The 24,467-nt window shown below is 39.2% G+C and overlaps 1 protein-coding gene across 1 annotated transcript; it reads left to right on the forward strand.

Moving 5' to 3' along the window:
- The first annotated feature begins 459 nt into the window (after positions 1-459).
- COQ2 (coenzyme Q2, polyprenyltransferase) lies at positions 460-18,474 on the forward strand. Its single transcript, XM_059922729.1, has 7 exons — positions 460-752; positions 5,074-5,240; positions 9,232-9,353; positions 10,659-10,744; positions 12,386-12,519; positions 15,774-15,962; positions 17,808-18,474. The coding sequence occupies exons 1-7, from the start codon at positions 500-502 to the stop codon at positions 17,970-17,972; spliced, it is 1,116 nt and encodes a 371-aa protein (XP_059778712.1). The 5' UTR covers positions 460-499; the 3' UTR covers positions 17,973-18,474.
- Positions 18,475-24,467: the final 5,993 nt, after the last annotated feature.

A 24,467-nucleotide genomic window follows, 5' to 3' on the forward strand; every position in this document is an offset into this window, starting at 1 on the left:
GAAGTTGGCTATGATTAACCCCTTCGAGCAGATATTCTAGCTGCAGGCCCATAGCATCCCACACACTCGCTGTTCTGGATTATACGAACTGCTTTGAATTGATAATCAAGTTTAAGGTTTTCCCTTGCGTAATGCATGTCTGTTAACTCTGAGTACGATTTTAATGTACATTCTCGGATTTGGCCGCTTGGTGCCCTTTTAGCTTTAAAAAGGAAACACCGCAAATCAGTATTTTGGGTTCAATAAGTTTTTCTCGGTGTTTTTTGTTTGTTTGTTTGTTTGTTTTCCTGTTACAACTGCTACGTATTTTGATAATAGGAACTCCTTTACCCGAAGAACTCCCTTACAGGTCACGTTGACCGCGATCCTTCCTGTTCCACGTTACTCGAAAAGCTCCGAGCATCTGGTCATCCTGCTGACGTCACTGCGCATGCCTGCCTGTGACCGGACGCTCGGGAATGACGTCAGGCCCCTGCGGGTCCACGCTCTCCGGAGCGCCATGCTGGGCGCGGCAGGCGCGGGGCTCGTGCGGGGCCTGCGGGCAGGGACGCAGGTGTGGCTGTGGGGCTCGCGCGGCCGCTCCCTCACCTTGCCGCACGCGGCCCGTGGGCTCCACGCGGGAGACCGGCGGCCCTCAGCCGGGCGGGGGCCGCTCGAGCGGCGGCCGAGCCTGCCTGCGGCGGCGATCGTGAATTCGGCGCCCCGCCCTCTGCAGCCCTACCTGCGCCTCATGCGGTTGGACAAGCCCATAGGTGAGTGTGGACGGACGCGGCGGTCCGGGGGCTGCGGGCGCAGTGGAAGTGACGCCCGAAAGCCGGGGCTCGGCCGCCAGGCGCCGAATACCGTCAAGACACCCGAACAGGGCGATCTCCGAAGTAACCGGCCGGCTGTCATGCCTCTCTGAATCCTGAGCACGTGAGCCGGGCAAAAAATTCGCTCATTTGCACAGTCCGTGTTTAAGTAGTGAATCGAGCAGAAATTCCGTACCCGTATCTCTGCATTTGCGCAGATTTACAGTGTGGAAGCACGTCTACGTTCATTATGTTTCATCCTTCCCATAATCCCAGAGCAAATAATTGAGACGATAAAGACGCTGAGGAAATTAAGGCTCTTTGGCAGAGCCAGACCAGATGATGCTGAGTTTTTTTAGCTCTTTGCCCTGCACCGTCCGTCACACAAAGATTTAATTCATTTGGATGCTGCAGGTACAGCATTTATGCACTACTTATCAGCTCACAGTCGCCTCCTAAGGGAGGATTTTGCTGAACTTCCTATTTAAATTCACCTTTCTCCTCAGTCTCTCTTTACCCCCCCTTTTTCTTCATAGCATTCGCCACTAGCCTTATGCATTTATTGGTTGATATACTTCTCCAATACAGTATAAGCTCCACTTATATGGGACTTTTATATCTATTGTCTAGAACAGCCTAGCAGTAGTATTGAATGAATTAAGTCCTACAGCACTGGGTAGCCTTAGGGCTAGAAGGAGCTATGGAAACTTTGTACTTTCAAAGAACTCCCAGTCTAGTTTAAAAAGACACAGTATTGGGTGAGTTGGAGAAGATTGGGTTAATAGTATTATGTATGTTAAGAAGATACACGTCTGCTTGCTTTGGTTCTAAATAAGATGACTGTAGGATTTTTCAGACAACTTATGCATAATACTAGTAGAATTCATTCAGCGAACATTTTTTGAGCCCTTACTGTATGCCAGGCACAATAAGTTGACAGTAGTAGAATTCCAGGTTTGATACTTCTTTACTTAAATTCTTCTTTTGTGGGGTAATTTTATGTTTATTGTTTTATCTTGTTGAATTTTGATCTTGTTAAAAAGTGGGTTTCATTGTTTTTCAGAAAGGATTACAACTTCCTACAACCATGTCACAAACTACGTTGTTTCAGGAGGTTTCAGCAGGTAGCACTCTTTCCACTAAATTGGTGGTATAACTGGTTTTACCACGTTTATGGCTGAAACTGCATTTATGTTTTCTTGAAGATAATTTGTAATTAGTGAATGAATCTTAGACTCAGTTTACACAAGCTCTTTGGTCTGCCCATCACCTCTCAGAATGCTTACTCACTTTATAATCTCCCAGAGAGTTTTTACTTTTTCTGTAATAAATATATCTTTCTGAAACCTATTGTATCCTCCCACCTCTGCATCCTTCTTCATGGGAGAGAACAGAATGAAAGTGTCATAGGGGAGACCAAAAAATGTTGCTGAGAATCGGGAGGGGCAAAAGAACAATAAGAACTCATGGGTATTTAGAGCTTTAGGTATCCACAGTGATAGCCTGGAGCCAAACTGCTTGGGTTTGAATTCCAGCTCTGCCATTTTTTTTGCCTGTGTGGCCTTGGGCAAATTACTGTCTCTATGCTTCAGTTTCTGTGTTTGTTAAATGGGTATAAAAGAAGTTGTGCCTATCTCATAGGTTTGTTGTGAGAATCAAAAGTATTGTAGGACAGCACCTGGCACAGAGTAAGCACTATGAATTTGTTATTGTTTTCATTATCACCATTATTAATATTGTCTTATAACAACTCTAAGAGGTAGATGATGTTCTTTCCCCTCTTTTGTAGATGAGGAGCACTGAGGCTTCAAGTTTAATATACTTCAGTGTGTAGTGTCACTTACTAGGAGCAGACATTGAACCGTCACTACAGGAACCCTCCTCATCTGTAGGGGTGCCCTTCAGATTCCTATCAGTGAATACGGTACCTAAAATGCAGACTTAACAGCCAAGGAAATTTTGACACTGACACAAAATGCTATAGGTGGTTACACATCTTTCTCTTTAGAATTCTTTTTTAAATGGAACCTTCATTTCTACTTGTACTGGGAAAATGCCTGTGAAGTAGTGTTCTTTTTTTTCTATCAGGGCAGGATCAGCTAGCTACTCCTCTGTCCCTCTGAGCTATACTGATAGGTCCAGGGAAAAGGAAGTGGTTAAACCCATTGTGTTCTAACCTCTTCATGCATCTGTTTCCTCATCTGTAAAATAGGAATAGTAATAGTGCCTACTTTATAAGGGTATCTTTGAGGATTAAATGAGTTTGTATATATAAAGCATTTAGAACACTGCTTGACATTTCACAAACATTTAGAAAATGGCTTTGTTGTTATTGTTTTAGATGGGACACACTGAATATGAGTCTGTCCAGGACAACCTGAATTCAGGTCTAGACTGGTCATTTCTGATTCTTAGCCTCTCCTTGCCTTGCCTTTTCTGTGTGTTTAAGCCCCTTTTGGAAAAGCCTTCCTGAGTTTTTCCTACTCCATCCCCCATTAACTTGGGTGGCACTGTTTTATGCCTTTATAGCATCCTGTACTTTCCCTGTTGTTGAATTGATCTATTTCAGTGTTATTTATTTAACTGTGTTTCTTCCTTTTGCTTTATAAGCTGCGTGTAGGCAGAAATCAGCCCTCACTTAGTCACCATTGTATTCCCAGTTCCTGGAACAGCTCTGGCACAAAGTATGTGCTTTATAAATATTTGCAAATGAATAAAGCTTAAATTTAATGAAACTTAATCATAAGGACTTTGTCATTTGACCATTTTTGTACAGGATCTGATTTTTCTTTAGCCACATGTCCTATTTATTCCACTTTTTGAGGAGGAAGAAATTATCCTCTACCCTTCTAAGTTAAGTCTAAGAATTAAGTTGACATGAGACAGATTAATAGGAGAAAATCAAACAAAAATTTAATAGCATGTGTGGGTGAGAGAGACCCAGGAAGACTGAGTAACTCACCAAAATGGCCAAAATATCCTCACCTTAAGTATCTTCAGCTAAAGACACAGCAGGATATTGGGGGTAGTGGTTTGGGACTTAAAAGGGGGGGAAGGTAATTCACTGGAGATAGAAAAGTAAACGTTTGGTAAACGGGCATCTCTGGTCTCTAGGCTCTATCAAGTTTCCCCACCACACCTAGCCCATATTTTTGGCAGATATCTGATGATAACTCTACTCTGGTAACATTCTTGAAAATGTTCTTGATTCTTCTGTTTCTTAAAAATAATCGGCCTAAATTAATCCTCATGCCAAAGGGACACATTTGTGCGGTGGCACTCTTATATTGCTAATATACACCCTTATATTACTAATAGGAAAGAAAAGCTCAGAATTTATCTAACAGGTACAATATCCAAACATTTGTTGAAAGATTTTCTTTTGAAAATAGGATATCTACTACAGGTCATGTGTGAAGGCTCCTATCCCTACAATTTATTTGGTTTTAGCTTAATTTCATCTAGTTTATGGGCTGAGTACCAAGAACTAATCCCATTTGTGCATGTAGTAGCAAAATATTAAAAAAACCAGTAGGTTAATCCTTCTTTCCCGCCAAACCATTTCATTATATTGTATTAACAACAATAAAGAAAGTTTTATTAAAGTTTTTTGAGCAGGTAATACATGCAGATGATACAAAATTTAAAAAGGTGTAAGGGTACAGAGTGAAAACTAAGTCTTCCACCCCTTTTTCCCAACCAATCAGTTTTCTTCCCCAAAGGCAACTCTCAGTATCAGTTTCTAATGTTTCCTTCCTGACATCGTTTGTGAACAAACATTCAAATGTATGTATTTGTTTTATATGTGTATGCATGTGCGTATATACACGTACACACACACACGTACAGGAAAACTCTTCAGCTTGCCCTCCGTAGGAACTGGAACATTTGCAGCCTCCAGACATATATGACTATCCAGCTCCCCAGAGTATGTTATCAGCCTTTGGGTTGCGCCAGTCTGATAAGTGGAAAATGTTATCTCAGTGTAATTTCCATGTGTATTTATCAAAGTTGAGTATATTTTCATTGGTATAAGAGCCATTTGTATTTTCTATTATGTTTTTTGTCCATTTTTCGATCGGGCTTTTGATCTGTCTTCAGTTTCTGGGAACCCTATATATTAGGGAGAACAGTCCTCTGTTATATGAGTTGCAAGCTTATTTTCCCAGTTTTGTCATGTGTTTTTGACTTTGTGTTCCTTACTTCTCTTGGATACAGGGTTTCAAACAAATGAAGACAGCTAACTTAATTTGTACCTTTTTTGTCTTTTTATTTTGCTTAGGAACCTGGCTACTGTATCTGCCATGTACTTGGAGCATTGGTCTGGCAGCTGAACCAGGTTGTTTTCCAGATTGGTACATGTTATCCCTCTTTGGCGCTGGAGCTGTTCTGATGCGTGGCGCAGGCTGTACTATTAATGACATGTGGGACCAGGACTACGATAAAAAGGTAGATTCGTCCCAGAAAGGAACAGAGAGGCTCCTCTCAATTCTGCAGAGTAAGATGGTGGCATCACTTTTGAATGCCACATAAAGCAACCAGGATCGTTTAGTGTCCTCACTGAAATCCAGCGTAAGAAGTGCCAGTATCAGTTGAATAGCTGGTGTTGCAAAGTGCAGTGTGCTTCCTTTCCCAACAGAGGAGCGGCCATGGGGGCAAGGTGTGTACATCATTTTTACAAAATGAATTAGAATTTGGAAGGCCAGAGAAAGGATGTTGGGAGTGAAGGTGAAAATTCTATCCTGAACCTTTGGGCGTCTAAAAGAACTGTCACCCCTTCCTTTGAGATATATGTTGGAGCCATAACTATTCATATGTAAATCAGATCTTAATTTAAATGAATCAAGGCAGCCCTATTAGCATTTGCTATAATTATTTCTTTTAAAAACATAATTTTATTTTTTTCTCCTTAGAAAAATAATACATGTTTATTCTGAAAAATTCAGACAGTACAAAAATAGAAAGGATAGAAAATGCAAGTCTTCCTTATCACCTCCCCCAAGCCCCCAGAAAAAACTTCATTTAAAGTTTGATACATTATATTTCTCTAGATTAATTTCTATGCATGTTCTAATGCATGTGTGTAATTATTTCTTTGTTCTTCAATAGACCGTTATTTTCTCAAGGGAATGGTCCGTCTTGTTTGCCTTTTATTCCAGCAGCCATACTATAACAAGTATAAAATCATTAAATGCTTGAGTAAATAATCAAGTAAAATTTCAACTTAGAAGAAATCCAGGGTGAATTATGTGAAGTAAATAATCATGTGACACTCACATAAAGTGAATAATCTTCCCTGGTTTGCCTTTCATATAAGTCTTAGTTTTCCTTAAGCAAAGCACACCTATAATGATTTTTAGCTTATGGAACAGTGTCACATTAATAATTTTTAAATTGAAAAACATTTATTGAATACCTACTGTCTATGAGACACAGTGACAGGTTCTAGGATTGTGTGGATGAAAGACAACATTGCTGACTTCAGTTTAGTAGCTATCAAGAGATGGTGTCCACAAGGGCGCTTACTGCAGACCACCTACCTTACCTTAGCATAATGCAGGGGGTTAGAGAGAAGTTTTGATGGGGTGAGGTGGGGTAGGGTGACTTTGGAACTATGACAGACTAAAATGGCAAAAAAAGCCTGGGCAGGAGGGTGAAGGCCACTCTAGGCAGAGGGAACAGCAGACACAGAGGCATCGCTGTGAGACAAAGTATATTATGCTTGACAACTGCAACTATGTGGTTTGTGTGTGGCTGGAGGGTAGGATAGTGGCAGAGTGGCAGCTGATGCATGGTAAAGGCATCTCTATGTCTCGCTGACCGTTGGGATGCTTTGATCTATGCCAGGAGATGCGTACTTTCTTGTTTTGGGGGTTTGCACATCCTCGTCAGTTTTTCATCTGCATAATCATATGAATGAGGCTTCTGGTCAGTATCACTTCAAAATAATTATTGAACACATTTAGAGCAGCCTAATGTCAAAATCCTGGTTGTGATATTTTACTGTAAAGTTTTGCAAGATGTTACGCTTGGGGAAAACTAGATAAAGGATACATAGGATCTCTATATTTCTTATAATACAGATATTTTTTTTTAAATTGCATGTGAATCTACAATTATCTCAAAAGAAGTTTAATTTAAAAATAACATAATCAAACCAACCAACATTTTCTACTTTTTTAATTAACGAAATAGAGCCATTTAGTTTTGTCTTAAGTGATTTTTATTCTCACTAGATAAAAGGGAACTGATTAGATATCTTACATCTCCCCCGTGCCATTTTTCTCTGATTAGAGGAATCCAGAGTCTATGTTGACATACAACAAAACACTTAAATGAGTATTTTATAGCTATGGTTTTGCTAACATGAATTTTAAAATGTTATGAGCATCTCTTTTACAGAATGGGTTTAAAAGCTTGGTCAAATTGTAACACTTACCTTACAGTTTCTTAAAGACAGTATGTTTATGGCTGAGGGTTTTGCTTAACATGTTAGATGACTAAGTAAATTGCTAATACATTAAATGATAAGTGAATTGCTATTAGGTTATTTGGGTTAAATGTGTTTTGTTGATGATGTATGTAATCTGCTAGTCATGCGGTAAACATTAGGTCCAATAAACATTGAAATAATATCAATACACAGGTGTTAATGATTTGATTTAGTAAGCTGTGAGCATTCTAGTTTCATAAAAACCACATAGAATATGTTTTTTGATCATCATATTGCATCATTTTTATTCTTTTGATGGAGTGCTTGTTTATTTTCACCTCTCGAGTTTGGCCAGGCAATTACCATTGTACTGAAGGGGCAGTGTAGTTTTGTGGTTAGTACTGTGGTTGGTGCGACTGGACTGACTGTGCTACCTTAGTATCTGTGACCTTGGAAAGTTACTGAGCCTCTCTGCCTCTGTTTCCTAAAACTTAGAAATGGCAAGAACTTGTGAGTGGCTAAAAGAGAGTTGTTACAAGGCTTCAATGATGTGATGCATATATAGCTCTTAGATTATTAGCATTCAAATACTGGCAGGAATAATCATAATATCCTAAATCAAATATAAGAACATAAATATTATTCCCACTTGAAACTACAGGGACCAAATCAAGGATAAGATACCCAGTTCTGGCACTAAGCAAGATGAGTCATTACAGTTTTTGACAAACTGTTTTATTGCACAGTGAAGCATGCTATAAATTGGGTCAGCAAATTTCTTCTGTAAAGGACCAGATAGTAAATATTTTAGGCTTTGTGGGCCACACAGTCTTTGTTGCAACTACTGCACTCTGTTACAGCGTGAAAGCAGCCACATACAATATGTAAAAAAATGGGTGTGTCTGTTTCAATAAAATTTTATTTGTGGACACTGAAATTTGAATTTCGTATTTTCATGTGGCACAATACATTACTCTTTCTTTGTTTATTTTCAGCCACCAAAAAAAGTAAAAACCATTGTTAGCTCATGGTTCCATACAGAAACAGACAGAAGGCTGGATTTGGCTCACAGGCCATAGTTTGCTAAACCCTCGCTATAAATTATACAAAAATATGTTATATTAATTATAGTTAACATTTATTGCATCAGGCATTGCATTCACTCTGTGAGGTAGGTGCTATTATTACCTCTCCCTCTCTTTCTGTTTTTCCTTAAATAGGTAAATAACCTAAGCCTGAGGGAGGTCAAGTAACTTGCCAGAATTCACACAGCCAATAAGTGATGGAATGCTAGGCTCTCTAATCCCAGATCCTGAGTTCTTAACTTCCAGCAATGCTGAAAATTTTGTTTATGCACTTTATTTGTGGTTGAATTTAGAATAATCACATTTCATGATCTCTTGGAAGGAAAAGAATAATATATATTATTTGTTCACATAATTGCTCTACCTGTTCATATTCTTACAGTGAGTTTGCCCTTTATATATGGGTGCAGTTAATATAAGATTACAGCCCCATTCCTACATAGACTGGCAAAAGCACTCCCACTTTCAGACTCAGATAATCTGTCTTCTTTCTTCATGTCTGATGCCTGATTGCAGTGCTTCCCATACTCAAAGCATTTACATGATATCAGCCTTATCTAACATGCTCTGCACTTTCCTCTTTCCTGAGAATTCTTTATTTTTGTCCCTCTTTGCTCCATGGAAATTGAACATATACTTGCTAAGTTGGGTAGGTAAATAGTTAGATTGGGAAGTTGCTTTGTTTTGTTTGTTTGGAGATGGGGATGGGAGAAGGAAAGAAAGGAATGAATGGTGGGAATTTTTAGTTCTTTTCAAAGCTATTTTAAATAGGAAGTTTTGATTCTTGGTAGTACTTCCAATGTTCACCTTTTATTCATATTTCTGCCTTAGTACGTACCATGGGCCAGTCTCTGGCGTAAATGTTTAAGTAAATGATTGAGCTATTCCCGGACGCTAAGGTATCTGTTTTTATGTTGTTAAGGTTACAAGAACAGCAAGTCGCCCAATAGCTGCTGGAGACATTTCAACTTTTCAATCCTTTGTTTTTCTTGGGGGACAGTTGACCTTGGCACTGGGTGTTCTTCTGTGTCTGAATTACTACAGGTACAGTATATGTGTTTTTCATAATCATGTAAAAAATCTTTCCTTTGACATAGAAGTACGTATAAAATAAAACAGAAATATCTGTATTACAAAGTTGTTTATTACCTAATCAGGCATCTGTAAAGTTAGCAATGTAAGTCACCACACATTGTAAAGTCAAGAATGCTTTCAGCCACAGGAATGAAGAGATCAGCGTTTCGTTTATTCTGCACCACCTCCAGTACTTGCACTATGTGTTCCCTAAAGGACTCAAGACACTTCTCCTAGGTTTTCTAGGTGCATGCGTGGGAGTGTGTGTATATACCCATTTGTATAATTTTATTTATCCTGGTAGTATCTCTGAAGCGTTAGAGGCAGAAATGATTATGCACACTTTGCAAAAAGAGGAACTGGGTCTTTCCCAGAGTCGTATTCCTAATCAATGACAGAAGAAAAAAGAACTCATTCTTATACCTCTGAAACAGAGACAAAATTAGACTTTTGTGCACCAGATGGCTGCTTACATAGTGCTTCAATAAGACAAAAAAGAGGAGGAGTTCAGCAAATAAGCATATTTTATAGAGACTAGACTTAATTGCGTATCTTGTTCTGATAGCTTCAGTCAAGTGAGAACACTTTGAAAGGTTATTCCTGGAGGGGTAGTGTTAAGTGAGCTGTGAGCTTCCTAAAAACATCTTATCTGACTGTCATCCTTTCATAGGTACTTTGTGACCTTATCCTCTTCTAGAGAAGTAACCCCTTGTGCATATAGGGAGGGATATCTTGACTCTAATTCTCTGTTAGGACATCTCAGTTTACTAGCTATCTTAATGTTTGAAAGCAAAATTTAGGCAGTAGCACATGGGGAGTATTGTGTTGGATACTGGGGCCAGATGCCTTAGGTTTGCATCCTGGCCCTGCTACTGACTAGCTGCATAACAATTGGCAAATTACTTTCTCTCTTTGACTTTAGTTTTTTCATCTGCAAAAAAACAAGTAGAATAAAACTACCTGCCTCGTAAGGTTGTGGTGAAAGTTATAATGAGTTAACATATGTAGAGCAGTTAAAACAGTCCTAATACATCAAAGCAATATATGTGTTAGCTATTCTTATTTTGTTTCATTGTTTGTAACACTTAAGATATTTTCTAATTACCCTTTATGTTAATTGAAGTCCAGGAATCAAGGTCGAGGAAGAGAATTTTACATAACAAAACATACAAATTAGATAAATCATTTCCTCATTAGTGTTGCTATTGTTGTCTTATTTACCGATTTTTAAGAGATGGTGATATTAATCTTTTTAATGTTTTTTCTTGATTTCAGTATAGCTCTTGGAGCAGCATCCCTACTTCTTGTCATCACCTACCCGCTAATGAAGAGAATTACATACTGGCCTCAATTAGCCTTGGGTGAGCTTGAAATAACTATAAGTATTTCCTTCAGTACCCTCAAGCTATACTTTTATATCTAATATCAATGCGTGTGTGTGGTGTGTGTATGGTGTGTGTGTGTAATGTGGCAGAGATAAAATGTTAAGTCAGTCATGAAATTTTCCAAACCAAAAATAGATTTTCATGTTTTAATGGAGGGCAATTAGCCATTTTTATTGGCTAAAAAATCTTGGACATCTACTAAGATTATCGTCATTATTATTTTCTGAAATGCTCTTAAAAATCTAGGTATGTCATGAAGAAAAAAAATTAGCCGCCTTGACTTTACCGCTCTCTTTAGGTAGTTGATCTAGATGCCCTGAAGATTCTGGGGATTGGAATAGAAAGCACTCTGAGGCAGGAGAACAAGAGTTGAAGTGTGTGATAGCTTAGCTCCCTTTCTGGGAAGCCTTCCTTAGACTTAGCAGAAGAAAGTTAGCCAGTCTCTCCTGGGCTCCCATAGCACTCTAATGTGACACTTACTCATTTCAACAGCACTAATTCAACAGGAAGATATTGAGAGCCTACCCTCTCTTCCCGTTAATAACTTGTAAACACCTAGAAGATAAGCATTCTTTACGTATGGATGGTGCGGCATCTAACATGGCGCTTGGCACATCACAGGTATTCAATAAATATTTGTTGGCAGATAGAGGAAGATAGGTAGGTGAGTCAAAATCTATTGCAAAAATGTCTACTCCTAGACTTTTCTGTTCTATTCCTAGAATAGTCTAGAGTATTAAGAAAACTAGTATTTTTACTTTAAATATTTATTGACACCCTGACTTGTACTTTGTGCCAGGAATCACACCAGGTACTAGGAAAATAGACATGACTGAAACACATTCATCATCTTGAAGGAGCAAGTCCCTCAGGTACCTCAAAGTCAGTGGGTCCCAAACATCTTGTCAGAAACCCTTTTTCTCCTCCACATTGCCTATTTCCACTTAGAATCCCTCCTCCTCAGTTGATGAAGTACCTCTCCTCTGTGGTCCCACAGAGCATGCATGTCAGTGTACCTGAGGGACTTGCAGGTGGAGATGTCCAGCAGGCAATTCAGTATCTCGTCTGAAGCTGAGGGAGGTGATTAGGCTTACACATAGATATTTAGGAGTTGTCACCATGTGGATGTTTGTTTACAGTCCTCAGAGAGGGTGGGCTTGAAGAACAAGTGTTCCTGTCTAACTCTTGTTTCTGTAACTTAAAGGGGAAGTAGAGCAGTAATGGAAAAAACACAGGAGTTTGACTCAGATAGGTCTTAAGTTCAAACGCTAGCATCTAATACTATTTATCATTGGTGCCAGTCGTCATACTAGGTAGGATAAATGTTGTTCTCATGAAACCTCCTATTTATCAGCGGGATATTATTCTTTGTGTTAGCTATGTTATTTTAATCGTTAATTAACCTTTCTGGTTCTGTTTTCCTTTTTGGTAAAATGTAGCTAATTACTACCACATGAGAGACTTGAGAAAATTTAAGGAAGAAACGTATCTGAGAAAACAGCATACACAGAGCCTAGTACATAGAAGCATTTAATACATGCTGATGCCTCTCTCCTTCCCTTTGGAATTCTAAAGTACGTTTAGACTTTTCTCCTCTTTCTGTTTCGCTAATTATAGGGTTGACTTTTAACTGGGGAGCATTACTTGGATGGTCTGCTGTCAAGGGCTCCTGTGATCCATCTGTTTGCCTTCCTCTGTACTTTTCTGGAATTATGTGGACTCTAATATACGACACTATCTATGCTCATCAGGTAAAGAAATACTCTTTTTCGTAACTTTGGTTTAACTGTTATCATTTTTTAAGAACTTTAAAATAAGAACTAAATTAAAAGGAAAGTGTTTTTTCTTTAGGCTTTTTAAAAAAATTGAGATCACATTGTATGTGTCATGTGTGCAACATTATATTTCGACTTCTGTATACACTACCGCATACTCAGCATCAAAAGTTTAGCTTCCGTCCATCACCATACCATTGACCCCCTTTACCCATTTTGCCCTCCCCCTTCCCCTTTCCCCTTTCCCCTCTGGTTACCACTAATTTATTCTGTGTATCTATGTGTTTAGTTTTATTTTGTTTGTTCATTTCTTTCTTTCTTTTAATATTCCACACATGAGTGAAATCATAGTGGTATTTGTCTTTTTCTGTCTGACTTACTTTACTTAGCATAATACCCTCAAGATCCATCTATGTTGTTGCAGTTGGCAAGATTTTATCTTCTTATAGCTGAGTAATATTCCACTGTATGTATATACCACGTCTTTATCCATTCATCTGTTGATGGGCACTCACATTGTTTCCATATCTTGGCTTGCACATAACACTGTGATGAACACTGGGGTACATATATATCTTTTTGAATTAGTGTCTTTGTTTTCTTCAGGTAAATATCCAGAAGTGGAATAGCTGGATCATATGGTAGTTCTATTCTTAACTTTTTGAGGAATCTCCTTACTGTTTTGCCATATTTATATTCCCACCAACAGTGCACAAGGGCTCCTCTTTCTCCACATCCTTGTCAACACTAGTTACTTCCTGTCTTTTTTTTTTAATTTATTTATTTATTTATTTATTTTTGGCTGTGTTGGGTCTTCGTTTCCGTGCAAAGGTTTTCTCTAGCTGCGGCGAGCGGGGACCACTCTTCATCGCGGTGCGCGGGCCTCTCAGTGTCACGGCCTCTCTTGTTGCGGAGCACAGGCTCCAGATGTGCAGGCTCAGTAGTTGTGGCTGACGGGCCTAGTTGCTCCGCGGCATGTGGGATCTTCCCAGACCAGGGCTCGAACCCGTGTCCCCAGCATTGGCAGGCAGATTCTCAGCCACTGCGCCAGCAGGGAAGCCCCTCTTCCTGTCTTTTTGATAGCCGTGCTAACAAGCATGAGGTGATATCTCATTGTGGTTTTGGTTCACATTTCCCTATTAATTAGAGATGCTGAACATCTTTTCACATGCCTATTGGCCATCTGTATGTCTTCCTTAGAAAATTTCTTCAGGGCAATGTCTATTCAGATCCTCTGCCCATTTTTTAATTGGGTTATTTGTTTTTTTGTTGTTGAGTTCTTTATATATTTTGGATATTAACACCTTACCGGATATATGATTTGCCAATATCTTCTCCCATGTGGTAGATTGTCTTTTCATTTTGTTGATGGTTTCCTTTGCTGTGCAGAAGCTTTTCAGTTTGGTGTAGGCTCATTTATTTATTTCTGCTTTTGTTTCCCTTACCTGCGGAGACATATCCAGAAAGATATTGCTAAGACTGATGTCAGGGAGTGTACTGCCTATGTTTTCTTCTAGGAATTTTGTGGTTTCAAGTCTTTAATCCATTTTGAGTTAATTTTTATGTATGGTATAAGATAATGGTCTAGTTTCATTTTTTCCATGTGGCTGTCCAGTTTTCCCAGCGCCATTTGTTGAAGAGACTGTCCTTTTTCCATTTTATGTTCTTTGCTCCTTTGTTGTAAATTAATTTTTCGTATATGGATGGGCTTATTTCTGGGCTCTCAGTTCTGTTTCCAATGATCTGTGTGTGTCTGCTTTTCTGCCAATACCATGGTGTTTTGATAACGATAGCTTTGTAGTATAATTTGAAATCAGGAAGTATGATACCTCCAGCTTTGTTGTTTTTTCTCAAGATTGCTTTGGCTTTTCTGGGTCTTTTGTGGTTCCATACAAATTTTAGGATTTTTTGTTCTATTCCTGTGAAAAATGTTGTTGGTATTTTGGTAGGGATTGCATTGAATCTGTAGATTGCTTTAGGCAGTATGGATATTTTAATAATTTTAATTCTTCAAGTCCATGAGCACAGAATATCTTTCCATTTCTCTGTGTCTTCTTCATTTCTTTTAACAATGTCTCATAGTTTTCAGAGTACAGATCTTTCACCTCCATGGTTAAATTTATCCCTAGGTATTTTGCTGTTGTTGTTGTTGCGATTGTAAATGAGATTATTTTCTTAATTTCTCTCTCTTCGAGCTCACTGTTAGTATATAAAACACAACAGATTTTTGTATATTGATTTTGTACCCTACAGCTTTACTGTATGTGTTTATAATTTCTAATAGGTTTTTGGTGGCAACTTTAGGGTTTTCGATATATAAAACCATGTCACCTGCAAATAGTGATTGTTTTTCTTCTTCCTTTCCAATTTGGGTGTCTTTTATTTCTTTTTCTTGCCTAATTGCTCTAGCTGGGAATTCCAATACTATGCTGAATGAAAGTGGCAAGAGTGGGCATCTTCATCTTGTATCTGATCTTAGAAGGACAGCTTTCAGTTTTTCACCATTGAGTATGTTTGCTTTGGGTTTGTCATATATGGCCTTTATTATGTTGAGGTACATTCCCTCTGTACCCACTTTGCATGAAGCCTCTGATGTCACATGACCGTGGTTACAACACTATATGGAAATGCTTACAAATAAAGTTGCTGGAGGAGACCAGTCAGCCAGATGTGAGTGTATCATCAAGACCTAGCTCTACTTAAACAGGAAGGATTTGTTGGGAGAGGCAAGGAATAAACTGAGCCAGAAGTGAAATCTGAATGGATGTGATTAGGTGGCAAGTGAACATTTTTCCACATGTGTGATTTTAGCACGATTGCAACTAAAATGTGTAGGAAATTATTGAGATGTGAAAACTCTGAAGTAAAGAAGAGCTATGTGAAGAATTAGAGTTGAGTTTGACTTCTAATTTATTAGTAAAATTATAGTTGAAAGTCAGTATAGGGTCATAAAAGTACGATGATATGTAGAAATAGGTCTGGAAGATAATTTTAGCAATAACATTTAACTTTGATTTGGCCTGCACCTTCATTTTTGATCAACTGTTTCTGAGTTACTGTCATGTTCTTTAAAAGACAGTTTCTTCTGGAATTAGATGGTAGTGATGGTTGCACGACCTTGTGAAGATACTAAAACCACTGAATTACATACTTCAAAATGGTGAACTTTATGATATGTGAATTAAATCTCAGTAAAATCCAGGCAATTTCTTACTACTTTCTAATGTTAGGACAAGAGAGATGATGCTCTGATCGGGCTTAAGTCCACGGCACTGCTGTTCCGTGAAGATACCAAGCAGTGGCTCAGTGGCTTCACTGTGGCAATGCTGGGGGCACTGAGCCTGGTGGGAGTGAACATCGGTCAGACTGTGCCCTACTACACCGCTCTGGCTGCTGTTGGAGCCCATCTGGCTCACCAGGTTTGATCTTTTCCTTATCTTTCCCTCTTTTTTCTTCGGTGTAAATTATTAAAATTATTTAAACAAAATGCCCTCTGTGTTTACCAAGCAAGTTACTTCCTTTAACAACTACTTGGCTTGTACTGCCTTGAACTGCCCCTTCCCTGCCCCAATATGTCATATAAGAAAGCTAGCTGTATTATTCTAGGGAAATAATGTAAACCTAAACCTAGATTTTTTTTTTTTTCCTTCTAATTTTCCTAGAATTATTTCTGATGTGTGTCTAGAAAAATTTGAGCAATGTCTTAAGGTTGTGGGTTGAGTTGAATTACTCTGAAAGCAAACTGATCAACACAACTGTATTGTTTAAATGTGGGCATCTATTGATGGTTAGCAAACTAATCATTCATTTGTTTGGGTCACACTGGCACAGGGACCAAGGCAAGATAAGACACAAAATGCGAAGATGTCAGAGTTCTGCCTACACAGTAGGAAACTGCCAGGATGTTCACCCAGCACCTCAGCCCCACATGTTTATATGGCAGGTTTACATCACTGACTTCTGTAAAATGAATGAACTAAGTAGAATTTAATTAAATAGGTTGCTTGTAAATGGACTGTATTTTTGCATCAGTATTACTGTTATTTTCTTTGAACAGAATCGGAAAGATGTTAGTAAGCCTGTATTTAGATGATCTGTTTTATACAGATTGGTGCATGTGTAAGCAGGACTTGCATAACATGGTATGAAGGAAACTAAAATCTGATGTGCATAAAGTAAACCACATACTATATCACCTTCATTGTTTTCCTCACCAGGAAAGCTAAAAGGTATGAATGAGTGATTCTCCACATTTCAGCATTTTCCTCTTCAGAATTTCTCAGCATCTCCTTTTGGTCATTACTCAGCTCCATGGGAGTTGTTATCATCAGTTGATTGTCTGATTAGGATAATGGATGTTTAGCAATATTTAAGCACCTGGATACTAGCAGAGGAAGGCAAAAATTATGGGGATAATCACAAATATTATAGGAAATATTTGGAACCCACTTTATATTCTGAATTGCCTTTGTGGTCCTCTGCCTAGTCCTTGACACAATACTTTAAGATGGACATAGTCTTCTAGTATTTGGAGAAAGGAAATCATGATGATTTTAAGTCTGCAGGTCACATAATAAAGAATAGTTGAGGGCTTCTGATGCTTAAGTCCAGGGAAGCGTAAAATAGGGACATGAGACTTTCTCAATGTATTTGCAGGACAACTGTGGAGAAAAGAGAGTATGTTTGGTCCCTACCTGCAGATCTAGGATTTTAGGTGCCCTTCTCTATGTGGGGATGGGAGGGAGATTTTAACATGTATGGGGGTACTTTGGGGTATCATAAATAAACTGGGGAGGGACCACTACAGGCATTTAGTGAGCGAGGGCCAGACACATTAAATATCTCTTGATGCAGTAGACAGCCCTGCACAGTAGAGAGTTGTCCTGCCCAAATGTAACTTGTTCCTCTGTTGAGAAACATTGCTCCGAAGAATAAAGCTAAACTGGAGGGTAGGAGTTGTAGAGAGCAGATTTTAGATCGATCAGTTTAAGGAAGAATTTTCTAAATAGAATTAAAAATAGCATGTGTTGCCTCTCAGAGTGTTCCTGCACCCGTCAAGTGTAAGTCTTTAGCTTAGATGATATCCATTGAGAGATATGGTAGATTTTTTCTACATTGGAAAACAATCTGGGGTACATTAAAGGCTTCCCATTGCTTAAAATTCTATAACAAAGTGCTGTTATCTTCTTCATATTGATGTGTTTATTTGTGATGCCTAAAAGTCCATACTGAGTTCTAACATGGCATGTATTCTTTTCTTATAGATTTACACTCTGGACATCCACAGACCTGAGGATTGTTGGGATAAATTCACCTCCAACCGAACAACAGGACTAATAATTTTTTTAGGAATTGTCCTTGGGAATTTGTGGAAAGAAAAGGAGACAGATAAAACAAAGAAAAATATAGATAATAGAATAGAAAATTAGCAAATTAAGTTTATCTGGGGATTTTTAAAACAAACTTTTACAAAATACTCTCAGGTCTTATTACCACATAATTAGATTTGAATAACAATCTTACAATATGTTAATGAATTACAAACCAGTAGATGAAGTTTTAGAGCATTTTTGCCTGGATTTTAGTTCAACTATGTACTAGTCAAATTCTTCCCCGTCACAAAAACCAGGAACTCTTCAGGATTTGCGATCACCTGGAGTATTTAAGTTATAATTCTCATCTGCAGTTACAGGGATTATATGAGTTTCGGCACTTTAGAAAAAAACTTGATGTGTGTCTCATCTAAATGAATGTCTCTGTAGGAAAATGGACTCTCTTTTTAGGGCAAAATAAAGGCTGCTACAGAAAGTTGAGGCTTATTGTTCTTTGCGTTGACCTTTACTTACTGCCAAAAGCTGTAATTCAGGAAACTGTTCTGTTTTTTATATTTTAGGAGAATTTAAATCAGTAAATAAAATTTTTTACCTGTTATACCTGTACATACTGCTGTTTGTTACCAACCCTGACATTTATTTGAGAGGTCTCTGTGTACAGCCATAGTGACCAGAATGGGCTGGCAGTCACTAATGATGACTTTAATTTCTATTTATTTATTTTCTATCTCAGGTGATTGTAATTGATAGGATAGTGGTATATTGGTTAGGTGTAGTAACTATTTCTTTCCTTACCCCCTTCAGAATATTCTCAACACAACAGCCACAACGATTTTCTTAAAACCTCTATAAGGCCATGTCATTCTTCTTCTCAGAACCCTCCAGGATCTTCCCAGGTCACTCAGTACAAACTAAAAGTCTTGTCACCTGCTAGGCGCACCATGATCTGACCTTGTCTGTGGCTCCTCCACTCACACCCCTCTGCAGCCCTCCTGGCCTCCACACTGCTCCTCAACAGGCTGGACAGACTCGACCCAGGGCCTTTACATGTACAATTTCCTTTGCCTACAGTGCTGTCCTTGGATTATGTCTTAGTCCTTCACTGCAGGTCTCTTCCTAAATGTCACCTTCTCAAAGAGGCTTTTCTTAGCCATTGTTTATAAAATTTCATTTACAGGGGCTTCCCTGGTGGCACAGTGGTTAAGAATCCGCCTGCCAATGCAGGGGACACGGGTTCCAGCCCTGGTCCAGGAAGATCCCACATGCCGCAGAGCAGCTAAGCCCATGCGCCTCAACTACTGAGCCTGCGCTCTAGAGCCCGGGAGCCACAACTACTGAGCCCACGTGCCACAACTACTGAAGCCCGCGTGCCTAGAGCCCGTGCTCCGCAACAAGAGAAGCCACCGCAATGAGAAGCTCACGCACCGTCACGAAGGGTAGCCCCCGCTCGCCACAACTAGAGAAAGCCTGCGTGCAATAACGAAGACCCAACGCAGCCAAAAATAAATAAATTTTAAAAAATAAAATATATTTTAAAAAATTCATTTACAGATACTACCTACACTACCTATATTATTGGGGTTTTTTTCTCTTCACAACTTACCACTCTCAACCTAAAATATGTTTTACTTGATTTAAGTGGGGTGTAGTGCGTTTACTGCTGCCCACAGTGGAGATGGGTTATGGGCAGCAGTAAACGCAAAATTGCTTAATGATGGTAATGATAGGATGATGATACAGCTGACTCAGAGCACTTACACATGCCAGGCACGGGTAAATGAGCATAGGAAAATGCATTTAACTGCTTACTCGGCAAATACTAAACCACCGAGTGTGAGTGTTCAGACTTCAGACAGCAATAGCAGCTGTAATTGTACTCTTGCTATAGCAGCAATGAGTTGAAGAGGAGAAGAAATAGAAACTTTGTACCCTATTTTTAGGGAAATACAGTTGGTTACTATTTTATCGAATCCTGACACTGTACCAGGATAGATAAAATTTAAATCTTTGTTGATTTCTGTTTTCTTACAAATATCATCCAACCCCACCGCCCCCGAAAAGATTTACTTAGCAAAATTTACACAATTTTTCTAGAAAATATAGTAATAATAAAAAATAGGGAGTTTAAACAGATGGGGGATATCTTCAACAATGAATGAAGTGAGAACCAGGAAAAAAAATTGAGCTTAGAAAAGAGTTATGCCTCTTAAAAATATACCACTTCTCATAGCAGAAAAATGTTGATCTCTAAATGCCTTTTTTGCAGGTGTAAGCTCTGGAAGAATGTTGGCCAGGATAAGTGGCAGGGGAGCAGAGCCAAAAGGAATCTGTTTTTCCCTTATACAGCAGAAACCAACACAAGATTGTAAAGCAATTATACTCCAATAAAGATGTTAAAAAAAATTCTCTTGCTCTCAAAAAGCTGCTTAAGCTTAATTGAATTATTTTAGTTCCTTTTCATTTCTCCCCCCAGGTAGAAAGGCTGAGAAAGTAATATAAATGGGTAAGGGGCAGTTAAGGGGGAAAAAATGAAATAGATTATTTGCTTCTAAAATCCTAGACTTTAAGCAATCCAGGGTTGGAAAGAAGTACATCTGTCATCTGTCTGGTATCAGGGTTGTCTATCTCCTGCCAAGCCATGACGGGTATTATAACTTAAGATAAGTGAAACTACCAGTCTTGTCTTGGGAAATTTGATCAATGGAGAGGGCCCTTGCCCTAGTTTTCTGCTGTAGAGTCACCGTGAGGTTGTAAAGTGCAAACATGTGAAAGAACTTTGTAAGCTGAACACTTATCTAATATAAGTTTATGGTGAGGGTGGAGGTGGGGTGGAAGCTATGGGAAATTTGGCTTGCTGTCTGAAAATTGCATCACAAGCGCTGCCTCTCCTGCTTCCTGAACTTTGCTGAATTGCTTTATACCTCTTGCAGATTGTAAAGGCCTCCACAGTTAGGCCCTACCATTTTCCCCAAATCAAGATACACTCTCGCCCTTGGGCTGGTCTCTTCACTGTCAACACGTCTTCTGCCATCACAGCTAGCAGCTGGTAGGATGATTAGGACCTGGCCTTCGGGGCAAACAGGCCTGTGTGTGAATTCTCCCTGTAATACTTGGCAGCCGGGAGACCTCAGACCAGTGATGAACCTCCCTCAGCCACCACCTCATCTGCCAAGCCTGAGCTGTTGTGAGCATTAAACAGAGTTGGTGTATGTTAAAGCCTGTTATGGGCTGAATTGTACTGCCCTAAAATTCATATAGTGAAGTCCTAGCTCCCAGTAACTCAGAATGTAACCATATTTGGTGATAAGGTCTTTGAAGAGGTTATTAAGTTAAAATGAGGTCATTAGGGTGGGCCCTAAACCATTATGACTGGTGTCCTTATAAGAGGAAATTTGGACACACAAAGAGACACGTGTACACAGAGAGATGACTGTGTGAATGCACAGGGAGACTATTGCCATCTACAAGCCAAGGAGAGAGGCTTCAGAAGAAACCGACCCTTCCAACACCTTGATCTCAGACTTCTGGCCTACAGAACTGTGAGAAAATGAATGTGTTTTTTAACCACTCTGTCTGTGGTGTTTTGTTATGGCAGCCCAAGCAAACTTAATATGAAGCTGTACTGTAGTACTGAACTGCACAGAAAAGATACTCTACCAATGCGGTTTACTAGAAAGTGCTCCCTTTTCCACCCCAACTCTGCTTTTTTGTCTCAAAGCACAAGTTTTAGCCGTTATAGTGTTCATAACAGTGGTAGACTGAATACAACCTTCCAAAGATGTCCATGTCCTAATGCCAGAGCCAGCAAATATATTTCCTTATATGATAAAGGGGCTTTGCAGATGTAACTGAGGAGGACCTTGAGATAGGGAGATTATCCTGGTTTATCTGGGTGGGTGCACTGTAATCACAAGGATCTTTACAAGAGGGAGGCAAGAAGGTCAAAGTCAGTAGTAGCAGATGTGATGACAGAAGCAAGAGGTTAGAGTGAGGCAAGAAAGGGTTTGCAAGCCAAGAAATGCAGGTGGCCTTTAGAAGCTGAAAAAGACAAGGACACAGATTCTCCCCTCTGAGCCCCTAGAGGGAACCAGCCCTGCTGACACCTTGACTTCAGCCCAGTGAGTCTGAGTTTGGACTTCTGACCTCCAGAATTGCAAGATCATAAACTTGTGTGGTTTTAAGCCACTAAATTTGTGGTAATTTGTTGCAGCATCAACAAGTAAACTAATACAACAACTATTTGAGCTCTATTGAGCTGTCCTCTGAACTGCCAGAGCTCTTTGTTGGCACCAGTAGGGCAGTGGCTAAGAATGCATGTCCAGGTGACAGCTTGCCTGGGTTTGAATCTCTCCTTTAACACCTGCCAGTTACCTGATCTCCCTGTGGTTCTGTTTCTCAAATGGGGCTAATAATAGTACACTTCTCGTGGATTTAAAAATTACCTGTCTCCCTCTGCTAGAAAGCAGATTCCATAATAACTGGGACTTGGTCTTATTCACTAAAATAGCCCCAATACAGCACACTGTAGGTATTCAATAAATATTTGTAATTTATCATACATCAGTGAGTGAGCTGACAGTTGAGTCACTTGCCAGATCCAGGGTTAGGTGTCACCATTAGAAATTATGAATGGTGCTCAGCAACATAGTAAAAAATTCACAATGTGAGGCACCCTAATAAAAATAAAGATTTCCATGTACACATGATTAATATATATGTAAAATATATATATATATAATGAAGACTAAAGAAACAAAAAAAAATATGTCATGGGTAATAGGTTATTATAATACTGCTTTATAATAGCACTAGACAGGTGCTGGTCCTAAATTTCATATTTCAAACTAATATATGAATGTAACCTTTAGTTCTTCCCATGTTATTTTCACTTTTTAATATTTGCATTTAAAAAATAGACCTCAAGATCACCTATATTTAGCCCCTACAAAAACAAAAGAAAGAAGGTTATTATTATCTTAATAAGTTCTTTCCAAAATGAAGCATAGGATTGAGTACTAAAGGAAGGCCTGTAACTGCAGCCTCAGACTTCCATGTCTTCTTTTAAGCAATAATCTGAAAAAGAATTCTAGTTCTGAGAAAGAAAGTAAACCCCAACAGAGCACCAAAGTGGAGACAACACTTTGGCTACACTGTAAAGCAGGCATATCCCCATGTCACTGTGGAGCCAACATAGTTCTTAACCAATGATGTCCAAAGGCCTCGTAATGTTGGGCAGTGAGCTGCACCCCTTGCTCATTATCAGAAATAGAAGACTGGGAAGAGTAATGCCACCTTGCTTGTCCCCAGGGCTAATTGATAAGGAGCGGGAAATTAAAAGTTGCCCATAGCTTTCTTCTGTCTTTTTAAAATAATATTTACTGCATTCTTTTTTTTTTAAATTTTTTTTTATTCAGGTACAATTGACATACAACATTATATATATGTATATTTTTTGACCACACCACGTGGCATGTGGGATCTTAGTTCCCCAACCAGAGATTGAACCTGCACCCCCTGCGTTGGAAGCGCAGAGTCTTAGCCACGGGACTGCCAGGGAAATCCCTGCATTCTTTTTCTAATGTAAAAGTAGCATATGTAGATTGTAGGAAGTGTAGAAATACATAAAAGCACAAAGGTGAAAATAAAATTCATTTTTAATGTCATTGTTTAAAGATACGCACTATGAGCACAGTGATAGTCTTCTAGACTTTCAATAGGCTTATAAGCATATTTTTAATAAAATTGGAGGGTCTTCCCTGGTGGCGCAGGGGTTAAGAGTCCTCCTGCCAATGCAGGGGACACGGGTTGGAGCCCTGGTCCGGGAAGATCCCACATGCCGCGGAGCAACTAAGCCCGTGCGCCACAACTACTGAGCCTGCGTTCTAGAGCCCGCGAGCCACAACTACTGAGCCCGTGTGCCACAACTACTGAAGCCCGCGCGCCTAGAGCCTGTGCTCTGCAACAAGAGAAGCCACCGCAACGAGAAGCCCGAGCACCACAGGGAAGAGTAGCCCCCACTCGCTGCAACTGGAGAAAGCCCGCACGCAGCAACGAAGACCCAATGCAGCCATAAATAAATAAATAAATTTTAAAAGTAAATAAGTAAAATTGGAGCCACACCATACTTCTTCAAAATCTACTTTCACTTAATATTTTCCCATGTCATTAAATCTTTCTTCAAAATAGGAGTGTTTATTGGTTGCATAGGTTTTTTTAAATCATTGTTTACTCTTATTTAATTAATCTTATTATTGAATACGTACATTTTAAACTTTTTTCCCTCCCTCACAAACACCAGTGCTGTGAATAGATTCCTATCTTTGGGCGCATCTCTGATTATTTCCGTAGGAAAATTCCTCGAGGCAGAATGTCTCTGCACATCTCCAGGGATTATAGGGTGAAGGTAGAGGGCTGGACGTGCTGGTATGCACGTTTTTAAGGTTTTGGATACATTTTCTCTACCTCCAGAAAGGTCTGTATTTTTACTTGCAGTGCATTGAGGGCCTCTTTCCTAAGACTCTAACCAAAACTGAGACAATTTTTTTCATCCTTGCAAATTACATAGGCAAGAATAATACGTTGTTCCACCTG

Source organism: Balaenoptera ricei, chromosome 5 (assembly GCF_028023285.1).
Source record: "Balaenoptera ricei isolate mBalRic1 chromosome 5, mBalRic1.hap2, whole genome shotgun sequence".
NCBI classification, from domain to species: Eukaryota; Metazoa; Chordata; class Mammalia; order Artiodactyla; family Balaenopteridae; genus Balaenoptera; species Balaenoptera ricei.

Coding starts and splice junctions, on each gene's coding strand:
- COQ2 (XM_059922729.1), top strand. CDS start 500: ATGCTGGGCGCGGCAGGCGCGGGGCTCGTGCGGGGCCTGCGGGCAGGG. Junction 753..5,073: donor GCGGTTGGACAAGCCCATAG/GTGAGTGTGGAC, acceptor TATTTTGCTTAG/GAACCTGGCTACTGTATCTG. Junction 9,354..10,658: donor CTGTGTCTGAATTACTACAG/GTACAGTATATG, acceptor TCTTGATTTCAG/TATAGCTCTTGGAGCAGCAT.